The following is a 14390-nucleotide window of genomic DNA, read 5'->3' on the forward strand; positions in this document are numbered from 1 at the left end:
ATGCAACTAATGCTTAACTTAACAAGCTAAGTGAATTCAAAGCAAAGTCTCTCCCGCCACATGTTCTAGCAGTCTTACTGCCTGAATTCCTTGTAGTCAGGATCCCTCCCCCAAGTCCAAAGCTTTTTCCTTTGTTCTTCAGGTGTTGTGGATGCCATTGAGAGAAAAGGAGGGATAATTTGTGGTGTCTCCTCTCTCTTCTTATAGTTGTTTCTCTTATTTGGGAATCACCTCCAACTGAGGTTCAGGAGACAGAAAGTCTGTATGGATGGGAACCCCCAGCTGTTTCTTTGTCAAGATGTAGATTTTCACTCATATCCTCGTTTCTGCCAAAGAATGGCCACTTAACCAAGTGGTGGTTCATTTGATTTTGTAGACACCTGGCTGGGGCGTTGGCTAGCCTTTTGTTTCTGGGGAACTGATCTGAGGCTGCTCCCCCAGACTTGGAACATGTCTTAATAATACCATACAGAGGAATATTATAAATTTACATGCAGTGTTGCCACACATACTTTACCGGGACAATAATGATTAGCAAATTATGAGTTTTCAAATGACACCTTACAAGGTATGCTTTGTACAAAATTTATCATAGTCCCGTAAAGGGGTGAATGTAAGGGTACACAGACTGTCACACTCCCTAGATGAAGCATCTGCTGACTGATGGTAAGGTAGTGGTGTTCTCATCACAGTTGTCTGGTTTGCAGGTGGAGAACTAAACAGAACCTAGATTACTGCTTTTTAATGATGTATGCCCAGTCCAAAGGCATTTACTATGTGCAGGTAAGTTTGATGGTGGGGTGGGAATGTATGAATTCACTGAGACACGTGTCTTGTACCAGTGAGTGAGGGGAGGGGTGTGTGTGTGTGTCCGTGTGTGTGTGTGTGTAAAACATAAAGTGGAGTCTTTGGGTCAGGGAGGGGAAGAAGGGAGAGGTTAATTCAAATGCTGTTGGAGTGTTTCTGGTGTCGACTCTTCTCCAAATGTGACACTCATAGGATATGCGGTCTCTTTCACATCCAGTCCTCCCAAGTCTGATTCAGGAACTCCTCTAACTTTCTCCTTCAACCAGCTCGTGCACGCGCTCTCTCTCTCTCTACCGCCCCCTTCCCCCCCACGCGTGCACAGATATTTACTTTGGACCAGGTTAGATTAACCCTTTGTAAGCCAAAACATAAGTCTTCATTGTAGTGTGAGGTAGAGTCTCCTGAAAACAAAGCATATTAGCTCTACATTATGAGCAGCATGCGGCTGTGGGAGGGATGGCTCACTTTGAAATTTGCCAGCCTGTGGTGCCACGCTGCAGAAAAGCTTTACAATGGAACCTGGTCTAATAGCTAGAAAAGTAGCAGTCCCTCTGCTGTCATGTATGAGCTGCAGCTTACCCAGCACAGCTGTTAAAGTTCCCTTTGGCCAAACAGGCTAAAGAATTCTGCCCAGGAATGGAAGAGGTGGAGATTCACGAAGAGTAGGCGTCAGTATTCCCTTAGCTTGTTGGACTAGGTTAGAAGCGTATGTTTCCACAATAAACTCTCTTTGCCAAAACCACCTTCCCCTGCCCTCTGTGTTGAATGTTGTGCAGCGGAGAGACTGGAACAGAACATGTGTTTTTGTTGCATGTGCTAAGTTTCCTTTTTCCCTTGCAGCTGGAGGACGACATTGTAGCCAAACCAAACTATCTCAGCACAATGAAGAACTTTGCTCTGCAGCAGCCGTCTGAGGAGTGGATGATCCTGGAATTCTCACAGCTTGGGTTTATTGGTAACTGACTCTCTTCCTCCTCCCACCCTCCCCGAGCACCTTCCAAATGTGGCTATCGCATAGCTGGCTAGATCTCACAAACAGCAACCTCCTTGCTTGGAGATGTTTTCCCATAGTAAGGGTAAATTCCATATGCTTGGCTTCTTCTAACACTTTTATAGTGACCCTTTGACTTGCTCAGGAAATAAAAACTATCTCAAAGTTTTCTGTCCTGAGCCTCCTGGCCCTGGGATAGTTACACAGCTGGAATGAGAACCTGTGTGTCAGTCACCTTCCTGTTGACACAGTTCAGATAAAATGCAGAGCATGGCAATAGCAACTGCCTCTAACTTCTCATTGCCTTTCATATGGCGTAAAGTTTTATTGATGTGCTGTGTTAAAACAGGCCAAGCTGCCTGCGAGACTTTGCTTACAAGTGGGTAGGGACGGTGCAAGTCCATGCTTGTCCATGTTGCATCTTCCACAAGCATTAAACTACTGATATTCTGATTCATTTTTAATAAAAAAGTAAATCTACCTAGTGGCCCAGCAGAGAGGCTCACTTCCTGGATGTGACTGGTTGCTTCTTGGTTGGGCGGGATCTAGAAGCATCTGCCATAACACAATCAGTCTGTGGGCCAGAGGAAGTTTTACATCAGCTGAGAACTATTTCAGGAGCAGCACTGTATGGTTATGCAAGCAGTTTGGATATTCCTCTGCTGGGTGTTGGCTACGTTAGTTTAACGGGGTTTGATGTCTTTCTGAACTCTCAGGGCAGGAAAATAATCTATGCTAGAACTGTGTGTGAATGCCATTTTCACCCATACCCCTCTGGTGCCCCCTCCCCACCTGGTGTGAGTGTTCCATGCTATTGACCTTGACTTCAGTGAGACTCATAACTGTGTGTGTTGCTAACTCGCTAGCAACAGTCTATAATGAATGCTAATTTTAGAACTGTACTGGCAGCATCAGTGATCCTGGTGCGTAAGCTCCAACTGCGCAGATCCATGGTTACTTGAAACTCCGTTAGAGATGCAAGGAGAGAGACCAGTTTTCCCAGCTTATGCTCAAATAAATTGGTTAGTCTCTAAGGTGCCACAAGTACTCCTTTTCTTTTTGCGGATACAGACTAACACGGCTACTACTCTGAAACCTGAGGAACTTGTAATTCTTTTCAGTTGCTGGATCTTGCTTGTTTCACACTGTATCTGCTTTGTTTCTTCTCCATCCAAATATGCTTGCAGGAAAGATGTTCAAATCGCTGGATCTCAGCCTGATAGTGGAGTTTATACTCATGTTCTACAAGGACAAGCCCATTGACTGGCTCCTTGATCACATCCTTTGGGTGAAAGTCTGCAATCCAGAAAAAGATGCGGTAAGTAAACAATCCCCACAGAGGGCACTGAGAATCTTTCCACTCTGCACTTGCTCTGAATTTCCAGAACTTGCTGGGAAAGACGGGAAGATCTCTTTTTATAAGTAGTGATGATGAAATTTTGTTCTGAATCTTTGTTAATCTCATTTAGCCAGGAAAGCTTCGTTCAGGATCTTACCTAGGAAAAAATGTTTGGAAAGTTCAATATGTTGCCTTCCAGATTAGCATGTTGCTAAGAGATGCTTTATGGGGATTCTTTGTGATGGGTAGAAAAGTCAGAACCTCCCTTCTGTAGAAGGATACTTCCCATTCTGGGCAATAATCTCTTCGTTGCTAGTGGAAATTGAGACTGGCTCCTTGTTTAACTCCGTCAGTAGAGGATTTTCCCCCAAACCCTAAGGAGAGTGGTCTCTTCCCCTCCATGGTTTTATCTTATCTTTTTTAACTTCTGTGTGTTCCCTTCCTTGAAGCCTCCCTCCCCACCACCCTCCTTCACTTATCGTAACAGCAAAATAACCCTTTGGAATTGCACTTGAGTGCCCTCTCAATTTGGAGCACAGGTGCATGCTGACTCGTGTGTCTCAATGGAACCAGAGCAGATCAAGGATCCCATTGCAGCTCCCTGAGCTTCTCCACAGCCAGGAGAGTGGTAGCCATGTAGAGATGTGGAGAGTGGGAGGAATCTAAGGGAATCCTTATTGCTGTACTGTGGTCATTGTGATCTATTGTTTACCATGCTATGTGTGTCTGATGCTTTACAGATAACAATAAGAAAGGGACATCCTTTCTGGTGTTCTAAATTAAACTAGCAACAACAAAAGATTAGAGTAACCAGGATGGAGTGGAGTGGAGGGCATGGGAGGATGAGGGTTGCAGCCGTGAGTGTGAGATGAACTCGTTGCCAGATGCACACTCTGGTTTTGTATTTTGAATACATTTAAATCTGAGGCAGAGGTCAGTGCTGCAGAGACCCCAGAGAAGCAGGGCTAGTATCTGTCTCTAATAGGTTTTTATCTTTCCTCCTCTGCTCGCTCTAAGAGAGATAGGTAACAGTATCCATTGGATCCTCTTGTGTGTAGGATGATCTGCGTTCCGAACACCTTTTGTTTGTTCTTCAGGTGGTTTTGGCCCGGTGTGCTCTTGAGTGACAGACCCATTCTCAATCAGCACATCCTACAGAACCTCTTCTCCTGGTCTGGGCAAGATGGGGATTTGTTTGTGCATCTGCTCCATGCGGGAGTGATGAGATGCAGCTGGTGCTCCCCACCCCCTTGTAAAGCCTTTAGCTTGAGCAGTCTTTTAATGCAATTCCCACTGCACAGCCAGGTTAGCTCATACTCTCCTACTTGACTGCTTCCCCTCCACTGTCTTCTCAGGGGATGCTACAAACCTCTGAATTGTTGCTTTGCTACACATTTAACCTAATTCTAGTGTGGGTTTCTGGCTCCTTCTCCCACTGTGTGCATGATTAACTCTGTGCAGTGCCCCTTGAAACATGACTTGTAAATCCCACTGTGTCGAATCAAATTGGTAGCTGCTAGGATTTGCTTTCTTGATTGAAAGTTTGCTTGACCTGAGCTTTTTGGGAAATGCTTTGCCCGATCTGGGTATACCCTGTTCTCTTTACATTTGAAAACTAATGGTAGGTTTAGTAAAGTTGTATATGAAGAGCTGACCTTGCTGTGGAGCTGTTCCCCACCCTAATGGGCCTAGGGCAACAGTGCTTTCACTAAATGTGTCCTCAGCACCCCCGCCACTCCTTCCTCATTTTGTTAAGGGCACTAACAAATGCCCTAACCTGTTTTTCCCATCTAGGTTAAAATAGGGACCTGAAATGAGCTCTTGTTTTTTGCTGGCAGTGCAAAGGGATTCTCCCATTAACATGGCTAGTTTTAATTTTATAATGTAATGAAAGTTGGATTAACGGATTAGCTCAAATGCAGCCTGCAGAGAATACCCCTGGAATGTCCAGGTTCCAGGGAGGCACAGACAGACATGCCAACTCTCGTGGATTGATCATGAGAGTCACAATTGCTGAGTAAAATTAAGCCTCGCTCATGAGTTCACGATAGAACACTCAAAGGTCAGGATGGGGGGGGGAATGGTCCTGACATCTGAGAGCTCTAAAAGTGAGGCTTAATTTTACTTAGCGATCCTGTCAGCCACCGGGGGCTCCTCCCGTCAAGCCTCGGGTGTGTGGCAGCGGGGCCAGGCTCCCGATGTCAAGCGCAGGTGGCTGCTCCCCTGCCAGCCTGGGAAACGGGAGAGGGGACCTCACTGCAGCCCCTCCGCCCCACATCTGGGGAGGGTGAAGAAACCTAAGAGGAGCAGAGGTGAGGCTGGGAGGGCTGAACCATGGCCTGAGGGCTGCAGGGGGACTGAAGTGAGGAGAGTGGGGGGGATGGGGTAGGGCGCCTGTATTGATGGTGGGTTCTGAGCAGATGGGGTGAGTTCTGGGAGGGTGAACTGAGGGAAGTGGGGGTGGATGGGGTGGGAGAGCTGAACTGATGGGGTGGTGATGATGGGAGGACTGAATTGAGGGGGGTGGGTGAGGACAGGATTAATTGCTGGGCAGAAGACAGGCAGATGTGGGAGGTGAGAGCTTCTGCAGCAGGGGCGAAAGTCACCTTATCCAGTACATGTGGGAGAGTGGGCAACACTACCATGCACACACCCTGGGGATGGGCAGGGGGACTTCAAACATCAAGAGACTGAGCTAAAAAACACACTATAATCTCTTTTTTAAATGTCATGATTTTGGGGCCAATTTCATGATTTCTGGGAGTCTAGCTCATGATTTTTGATCTCTTGAAGTTGGCACAGGTACTGCACAGGTAACTGGCTGTGCCAAGGGCTTGCTTAGCAGGGAAGGCTTGAGTACCACTGATAGGATTCTATGCAGCTTGTCCCCCTCTTCAGGTCTTCATATAGTGCAGGGACTGCATTCAGAGAGCCCATGTAAAGGGTACATAGACATTGAGTTTGAAACTTTGCAAACATCCCTATAAGTGGGGTCACAAAAATTGTTGTACCATAAAAACTTTATTTTTCCCTGTGCTTAAATCCATATTTGCATCCCATTGCCCTCCCCACAAGGAAAACTGAATTAAATTTCTAGCTAATGCGACTTCGGGGCAATATACTGGGGATAAATCCCCACAAGGCAGGGACTTCCAATAGAGGTCCTGAATATGATATAACTAGACTGTCTTTTCCCTAGGACTCCTCTCTGCTCCTTTCCCAAATCTCTCTCTGTCTGGTTCTCTCTCTGCTCCACATTCACAATATTTTCCTCATTCTTTTTTTGCCTTTGTCCCTTTCTGCTCTCTCTCTCCTCTGTAGAATGTGAACCTGATAAGGTAGGTTTCAGAGTAGCAGCCATGTTAGTCTGTATTCGCAAAAAGAAAAGGAGTACTTGTGGCACCTTAGCGACTAACCAATTTATTTGAGCACGAGCTTTCGTGAGCTACAGTATCCAATGAAGTGAGCTGTGGCTCACAGAAGCTTATGCTCAAATAAATTGGTTAGTCTCTAAGGTGCCACAAGAACTCCTTTTCTTTCTGATAAGGTAGTTCAGATTAGAGTTGAACTTTCAACCTCACCTTGTTGGGGTGGTTTGAAATCAGGCCAAACAGCTTTGCCAGAGGAACTAGCAAACTAAGAAAAACCCTCCGGAGCCGGTACCCAGCTTGCCCAAAGAGAGAGGAGCGTTGTATGGGAGGAAGAACTAAACCAGCTGAGCGCTCTGCTCTTCAGTCAATGAAGATCCAGGGATTGAAGAAGGGAGGAACGAAATGAGTTTCCAGGCAAACCAGAAAGGCTGATCTATTTTGTTCCTTTGATATTAACAGCTGAGAACTTAGGGAGGAAGGGCACTGATTAGGCAGATGGCAAAATACACTTGGCAGTGTTGGGTGAGGAGGAGAGTTTGAAATGTAGGAAATTAATTAATTAATTAAGGAATTAATAAGAGCATAGGTGCCATTGCTCCCGCTGGTGGAGCAGCTCACCAAATCCTGCTGCATAATCAGCTGAAAGTCACTGACAGATTCATCGTACTTGCAAATCAAAGGCAGAGTAAAGTGTCACCAGTCACAGGTCACTCTGTTAAAGGGTGTTTCCCACCCTTCTCTCCCCCATGATCTGACCTGACCTTTGCTTTCCCCCATTCCTGGTGATCTGGGCGCTCTGAATGACAAAGGCAGAAGCCAGAGTTCTCATAGTGCTTTCTCATTTCAGAAACATTGTGACAGGCAGAAGGCGAACCTGAGAATCCGCTTCAAGCCCTCGCTCTTCCAGCATGTGGGAACCCACTCCTCCTTGGCTGGGAAGATACAGAAATTGAAAGTGGGTATCTGACACCGTGGCATGGCATTCTTCCCCCACCCATAAAGATCTCCCTGATGTTAGGCCCTTCTTGCACGCTGGATTCACATGCGCACGCCAACTTGCTGCATTTGGAAATCAGATGTGGTGCTTGGAGTTTCATATCTTAATTGTCAGGTTTCCATTTGTGGGTGGAGTAATGCAACACCCCTACTCCTTGTTTTGTTTTTTCAACATGGGACACCTTCAAGCTCAGCAAATTTAAATGAACATTTTAGACACCTTTATTAAACTGCCCTGTGTCTCCTTTTTCTTCCTGTCATCAGTGGACTGCTGGTTGCTAGGCAATCTGTCTGCTGGTTGCTAGGCAATCTGTCTGTACTAAAAGCTGCTTGTTAATGCTGTGGTGGTTGTGTAATGCAAATTCATAGATTCAATGGCATTTGAGTTTTCTAACTTTTGAGCAGGGGAAGCAAATGCTTCATTCAGGGCATTACAGGAGGAAGGGAGGCACCAAACAGAAGAGGAATGTTTTACTTCCCGAGATAATGAAGTTTTTAAAATATGTTGGAAGGAAATCGGAATTCAGTCAGGAAACCAGGTCTTGAAGCAGGGCAAGTGCCATGACTGAAGAGGTTAGGACACATTTACTAGCCAAGTTTCCCTAATCCCGTTTGTTTCAGTGCATCAGAGCTGCACTTGAAGTGAGGGTGAGGTTGACAGGTGTTTCCACCCTTCTCCAGAGACTGGAGGTACTTGACCTTCAGTCTTGAGCATCACAACACAGCTGTAGTTTGTAGTAGAACAGCCCTTCTTGTCATGTCACGGTCTTGCCGGGTTGCTGTGTTTTATCTGATTCTTGGTGTTTATTTTTAGGCACATTAAGGCTCACTTCTTAAGAGTGTAAATTGTGGGGCGGGGTATTTAAATTTTAACAAAATCCAACTACAGAATAGTGCCACTAATTTTTTTAATAAAGTATATTTTGCAATGAAAATGCGAGAAGCAGGATTTGTACTCGGCTATAGCTCTGTAACTGATACAAAATATCACTTTATATAAATATATGGTATCATCCTGTCCATATAACCCAGTCAATATCTGACATAACTCCATCACTGGCAAATCATTTGACCCAGGTTAACTAAGACTTTCCTTAGCTTATAAGATGCTTGAGGCAGGGTTCTGTGTTTGTATGTCACCTACCACAATTGGGCCTTGGTCCCTGATTGGGCCTCCTATGTGCTACCACAGTGCATATGATGATGATTTCCCCTTTGCAGCCTTGTGCTTCTGGGAATCAGCTCCCCAAAAGAACCCGAGTGCTCTGTTGTTCCCCACGCCCTTTGCAAACCAGTTTCTATCTCACATTCTGTAAATGTTGCACTGATACTTTGGCATTGGGATGTTGGGGCCTTTAATCTGTGTCTCCCTAAAGCTGAAAACCCTATTTATTTCTCATTCAATGAAAGCCGTGTGTGAGACTTCACTCTTGCTTTGCATTGTATGTGTTGAGGACAAAGACTTTGGAAAGCAAGCCCTGCGAAAAGAACATGTCAACCCTCCCGCAGAGGTGAGCACCAGTCTGAAAACCTACCAACACTTTACCTTGGAGAAAGCCTACCTGAGAGAGGACTTCTTCTGGGCATTCACCCCTGTGGCAGGAGACTTCATCCGATTCAGATTCTTTAAACCACTCCACATCGAAAGGTTAGTGTGTTGGGGTGTGCTCGGTGGTGGGGGAAATATACAAAACCAAGGGCTGAGATGTGCTTCCCCGTTTTTCTGCCCCCCTGTCCCCATATTACCCTGATTTTTATCCCAAGTGGTGCAGGCTCCTTCTCTGACTCCATTTTACTTTCCTTTGCATTTAACTTGTTGCTGCCCCTCCTTGCAAAGGCAAGCCTTTGTCATTTCACTCCTTATGTCAGATGTCTTGATTTTCCTCTCTGGAGTGTTGTCCCTCATGCCCAGACAGGTGTCCCATCCTGCTGGCTGCAGGGCAGAAACCTGCACACCCTGATTCTAGACTTGGCTTTGTATAGCTCTGACCACTGCCAGGGAAGAGCAGCAGAATAATAGAAACAGCTGTAGTCAGTACCCTGTTCTGTGTTGCGGACAGATAACACAGCTCTGTGAATGCATTTTGTCTAAAGGGCAGAGGGTCTCCTGACTCAGTTCAGTTCCCTTGGGGGTGGAGGGGGGTAGTCTTTGTAGGAGAATAAGATTGGATCCTAACTGGGGAGAGTAGTTTATGGGTCAGACTCTTGATAGTCAGTAGTAGGACACTAACTTTTCTGGGAAACAGTCCTGCCTGGGTTTTTCATTCCTAAGCATGCCCCAGAGTAAGGCCTTGCTCATCACGCCATGGTATCCCTCCATGGTATGCAAACGTCCATCCCAGAGCCTCCCCTCCCCCATGAGGCAGGTGTGCACTGTTGTCGCTCTCCCGCTTTTACAGGTGAGGGGAAGCTGTGCCAGATGCTAAGGGTCTAGAGGGGCCTGTTTTTCCAGAGGGAAAAAACCTCATCTTCACATGGCTCTTGTTCAGGCCCAGGATGTGGTGGTGCGTGTACTTCACAAGGCCTGGCAGTTTTGTCTTGATCTGGGGTTGAGGCATCTTATCTCTGAGACTCCCTTTTCCGTGCGTGTGTGTTAGTTATAATCCCGATACACCTGCGGCAAGGGTGACAGGAAAAACCCCGTATCCAGAAGGTCCATTTATGCCCAGAACTCCCACAGCCCTCCATCACCCAGAGCTCACTCTGTTACCTCTTAAGTTCTGCTCATTGGGATAACAGCTGCTTATGTTTGGTCCCGTACGCACTAGAACCCTTCATTTGTAAATGCAATGAAACAATAATCCATAATTAGCTGTTTTTGCATAAAGAGCTATCTCAGTGTCCCCATCTCAAGGAAAGCGGCTCTCTGTGAGTGTAAAACTGCCTGTTTGGTTCAGACATTCAATAAATCACTCCTGACAGGAGACACGATGGTCCCGCCACACCTCTAAATCCAGTCAGATTCTTACAGCTTTGGTCTCTGTTACACAGATTCTTCTTCCGCAGTGGCAACATTGAACACCCTGAAGACAAACTCTTCAATACAACTGTGGAGGTTTTGCCCTTCGATGTAAGTTATGGGGGATCGGGCTGGAGTTTGGGAGTAGGGAGAAGTGGAAGTTTTTTGGATGAGGGAATTTAAAATTCTAAGGAAAATGTTTAGTAAGTGCACGGGATCTATTGGCTCTGACATGTCTGCTGGTTCTGCTAGTATCAGACTCTTCTGACTTTGTTACTAATAATCATGCCTATTACAGTGGTGCCTTTGGCCCACTGTGCTCGGTGCTCCACAAACACAGAGGAGCAGACAGTCCCTGCAGAGCTTACAGTCTAAGCAGACGAGACAGGCACCAGTGGGGGAAAAGGTCTAACACACAAGCAGAGTGATTGCAGCAAATGTCATGTTTGTCCAATGACTTTTGCTTGGCACTTGGTTTAGTTCAGAGGGGAATCAGGTAAACAGACAGAAAGATGAAGGGAAAGGAGATGCTGAAGGGAAGTGGGGTGAGCGGGACAGGGCAGGGGACAAGAGGGGCAGGTGTGGAATGAAGCTGAAGGGAGGGGCAGGGAGAGGGTTGGAGTAAACAGCTAATCAGCACAGGGTAGAGAAAGTCCAATCAAAACTGTAGAAAGTTTTCTGAATGTCCGGTGGTCCCTGCTGTGGCTACTTCTGCAGCTGCTTGTACTGCCTGGAGTCTCTGGCTGGCTCCGTTCTGCACTTTTTCCCCACAACCACATGAGGAAGGGAGGCACTGCTGCGTTCTACTGCCGCCAGAGAGGGGCGGGGGTCTCCCTTGCATACTTCTGTTGGGGTGAGAGGTAGCCTGAGCAGGGCCCCATTTTATGCTCCCCACTCCCTCCAAATGCAGCAGTCCCTGCTTTGGTTGCGTCTGCAGCTGCTTCTACCAGCTGGAGACTCTGGCTGGTTCCTTCCTGCAGTTTGTCCTCAACGTCACATGGCAGCCTGGTGTTGGATATATAACTTCTATCTAGGTTAATATTAGACCAGAACCTGCAATCCAAAGACAATCAAATTACAAGGTGGGTGGGAGGGCAGGTAGATTCAGATTCCCAATCTGAACCATCCCCCTATGGTTTTTGTTCCAATTCAGATCAGAAACCATTAGGTGCATACTTTCCAGTCCAGATGCCAATGGAATCTTGCAGAACACCTGTTCTCTTGTGATTCTAATCCAGGATCTCATTAAGACCAGAACAGATAATCTTGTCAGATTTCCACCACTTTGGGATAAGATCTTTCAAGAAGAGCATGTAAAACTTCTGTGCTGTCTAATCAGAACCCAAACCCTAGTCCTGGCTCATACCCAAAGCAATGGGGTAAACCAGGTGCTGTTGCTGCCTGTCTGTAGGTAAGACACAAGCCCATGGCAGTAGAGAGACCTCATGGTTTAATAACTCCCATATGTGTTCTAATATATTATACTTGTGCTTGACAGGAAAGACCTTACAACAAGTCTACATGTTGCTGCAGTGATTTCCTTTGAAAGTTGCAATGCTGTTTGCTTTATGGCTCTGCCTATTAATGCTGTACCCACAGCAGGCTTCCGAAATTCTTGCCACTGGCTTTCTGCAATGACTGTCTGTTTCCCGCACAGAGTCTCCAGTCAGATAAGGAAGCCCTGCAGGAGGGAAGAGGGACAGTGTTCAAGTACCACAGGACATCAGATGGCTACATACAGATAGGTAAATTACTTGTTCAAGGCAAAAGCTGGCCTGCTGTTTGCTGATAATGCGCCACATTGAATAAACGAATAAAGACCACTAAAAACCTTCCTTGGAATTGATTTGCCTGGAAATGAGATTGAAAGTCAATCATGTAGAGCAAGTTAGGCTTTTTTTCTCTCCATGAGCCAAAACTTGGATGGGTTTTAATCACAGTTCTCCTTTGTGCAGGGTGTGCACACTCCCTCTCATCTAACAAGATAGAAGGATTAAAGCTGATTCCCAGCGCAGGGAAAGAGGAATTGAACAGACCTGAAGGGAACGAACAAAGTTGGCTTTCAATTAAGCAAAATGCTGTCGTGGTGCATTCGTTAGTAACTTCCAGCAAGTTTCCTCTCAGAAGCACCAACAGGAGTAGTTTTCAGATGCCTTGTGCTAGGATCCTTGCTGCTGCTGCATGGCTTTGAGGGTTCCCACGTGGAGCATTGTTGGAGAGAGCAAAGGTTTTCACGATGAGGGAAAAATTATAGATGTGATTTTTTAAGTCAATTTCACCTTTTTTCTGCTCTGCAGAGCAGGCAGTACTGTGGGCTCATGCATACATTGGTGTGGACACACGGTTCAAATACACCACCCAGGAAGATCCTAGGGCAGGAAAGGTCCCTACTGGAACCATGCCTCCAGCACGCCTTAAAGAGCTGAAGAAAATCTCTGGAGATGGAGCTCCTTTATCACAAAGTACAGGCTCCAGCTTGTGGTTCAGGGTAGCCAAGGCTGAGTGAGGAATTCCTGTGCTGCTGTTTGCATTCTGGTGGCCTTTGCCATCATACAGACATGCTCAGGAAAGTTAAGGGACTAAATATTCTCCTTACAGTGTCCTTTTCTCCAGGACCCTGTTCAACTTCACAAGGTTTCCATAGATGCATTAAATGTTAACTTGTGAAACACTGCCACCTACTGGCCATGTAGGTCTCTGCACTTCTAGACTTCTGAATCCAGTTTCTTTGGTTGAGATGCATCACTTTTTTTAAAGGTATTGCTATTCTGGGAAGGGCATATGTTTGACCTCACAATGCCCTGACTCCCTTTCATTGGAGAGAGTGCAGTGGATCAGTCAGGTAGGTTGGTGCTCTGTGCAAACTAAAAACAATGAGCACAGGAGGTTACCCTCTGACAGGTTCAGTGGTAGGCAACACTTAAATGTTGCAGCTGCTTAAAGAGGAAGAGTCGTTGGTTTGTACAGGACCATAATCCATCAAAGGCTCCCAGCAAAGGCCTGGGTTAGTACTCTGTAACAGCTACTGGAAAACTAGACTGAAAATGAGACTGCTTGCTGCTGGGGGGGGACTGCTTGCTTAGCAGTCTTAAGTTCAGTTCAGCTGCTCTTGGGAGGATATTCTACCCCAGGCCTGTCTGCTTTTCTCCATTAGGCTCCTTTTCTAAGGGTGTTGCAGAAGGAGAAGTGGACCCTTCATTTGGGCCTCTAGAAGCCATCCGACTGGTCATCCAGACTGATTCTCCAGTGTGGATCATCTTGAGTGAGGTAACCTGTTTTTCTGGCTTAAAAAAAGCAACTTAGATCTGGACAGCTCCTTCCAACAGCCTGGAACAGACAGAACCCCTCCCCTTCCCCCAAATTCTTCCCACACAGGAAGAGCAGATATCAGGGTAAAAGGGGTGGTGGGATTTTGAGTTCTCCTTGAGGGGAGAAGGGTGAGTGGCCTTTCAACCTGTTGAATCCAGAGTGCCTGGTCTTAGAAGCACAATCCTGCTCCCATGAAAGCTAATGGAAAAGCTCATCTGGGTCTCCATGGGCGTAGGATAGGCTCCTAAGTGGCAATGCATTTTGTACAGAAGCTTTTAATGTAGAGATGAACCTGTGGAGTTCTAGTGAGTTGCACAAAGGGATTGTTACTCTAGTTGGGGCAAGTGCTTTCCTGGCTATGTGACTGTTGTTAAAACCACCCTTTTGTGTCCTTTGGAGAAAGGAATAGGTGCTTGCCCCTTACTACTAGCCAGACAACTGAGAAGGGAGAAAATGGGCTTGTACAAGGAATGTTTAAACATCCAGAGTATTTTTTAAACAATTAAATTCTTGATAGTGTCCCTTCAAACCCACCACAGTTCTAATAGCCTGAGGGTCTGGGCCAGTGGATTTGGCTTTTTCTGCCCTCTAACATCATTTGTGTCTTGCATTTCTAAG

The 14390-nt window shown here is 46.2% G+C and overlaps 1 protein-coding gene across 1 annotated transcript in view; it reads left to right on the plus strand.

Moving 5' to 3' along the window:
- MGAT4B (alpha-1,3-mannosyl-glycoprotein 4-beta-N-acetylglucosaminyltransferase B) overlaps positions 1-14390 on the plus strand; it is a 90455-nt gene that overhangs the window by 74504 nt on the left and 1561 nt on the right. Inside the window, exons 7-14 of the mRNA XM_073355392.1 lie at positions 708-783; positions 1648-1762; positions 2986-3116; positions 7356-7463; positions 8959-9152; positions 10496-10574; positions 12121-12208; positions 13618-13730. Of these exons, the coding sequence (XP_073211493.1) occupies positions 708-783; positions 1648-1762; positions 2986-3116; positions 7356-7463; positions 8959-9152; positions 10496-10574; positions 12121-12208; positions 13618-13730 (904 nt within the window). The remainder of the gene's footprint in view (positions 1-707; positions 784-1647; positions 1763-2985; positions 3117-7355; positions 7464-8958; positions 9153-10495; positions 10575-12120; positions 12209-13617; positions 13731-14390) is intronic.

Source organism: Lepidochelys kempii, chromosome 8 (genome assembly GCF_965140265.1).
Source record: "Lepidochelys kempii isolate rLepKem1 chromosome 8, rLepKem1.hap2, whole genome shotgun sequence".
NCBI lineage: Eukaryota > Metazoa > Chordata > Testudines > Cheloniidae > Lepidochelys > Lepidochelys kempii.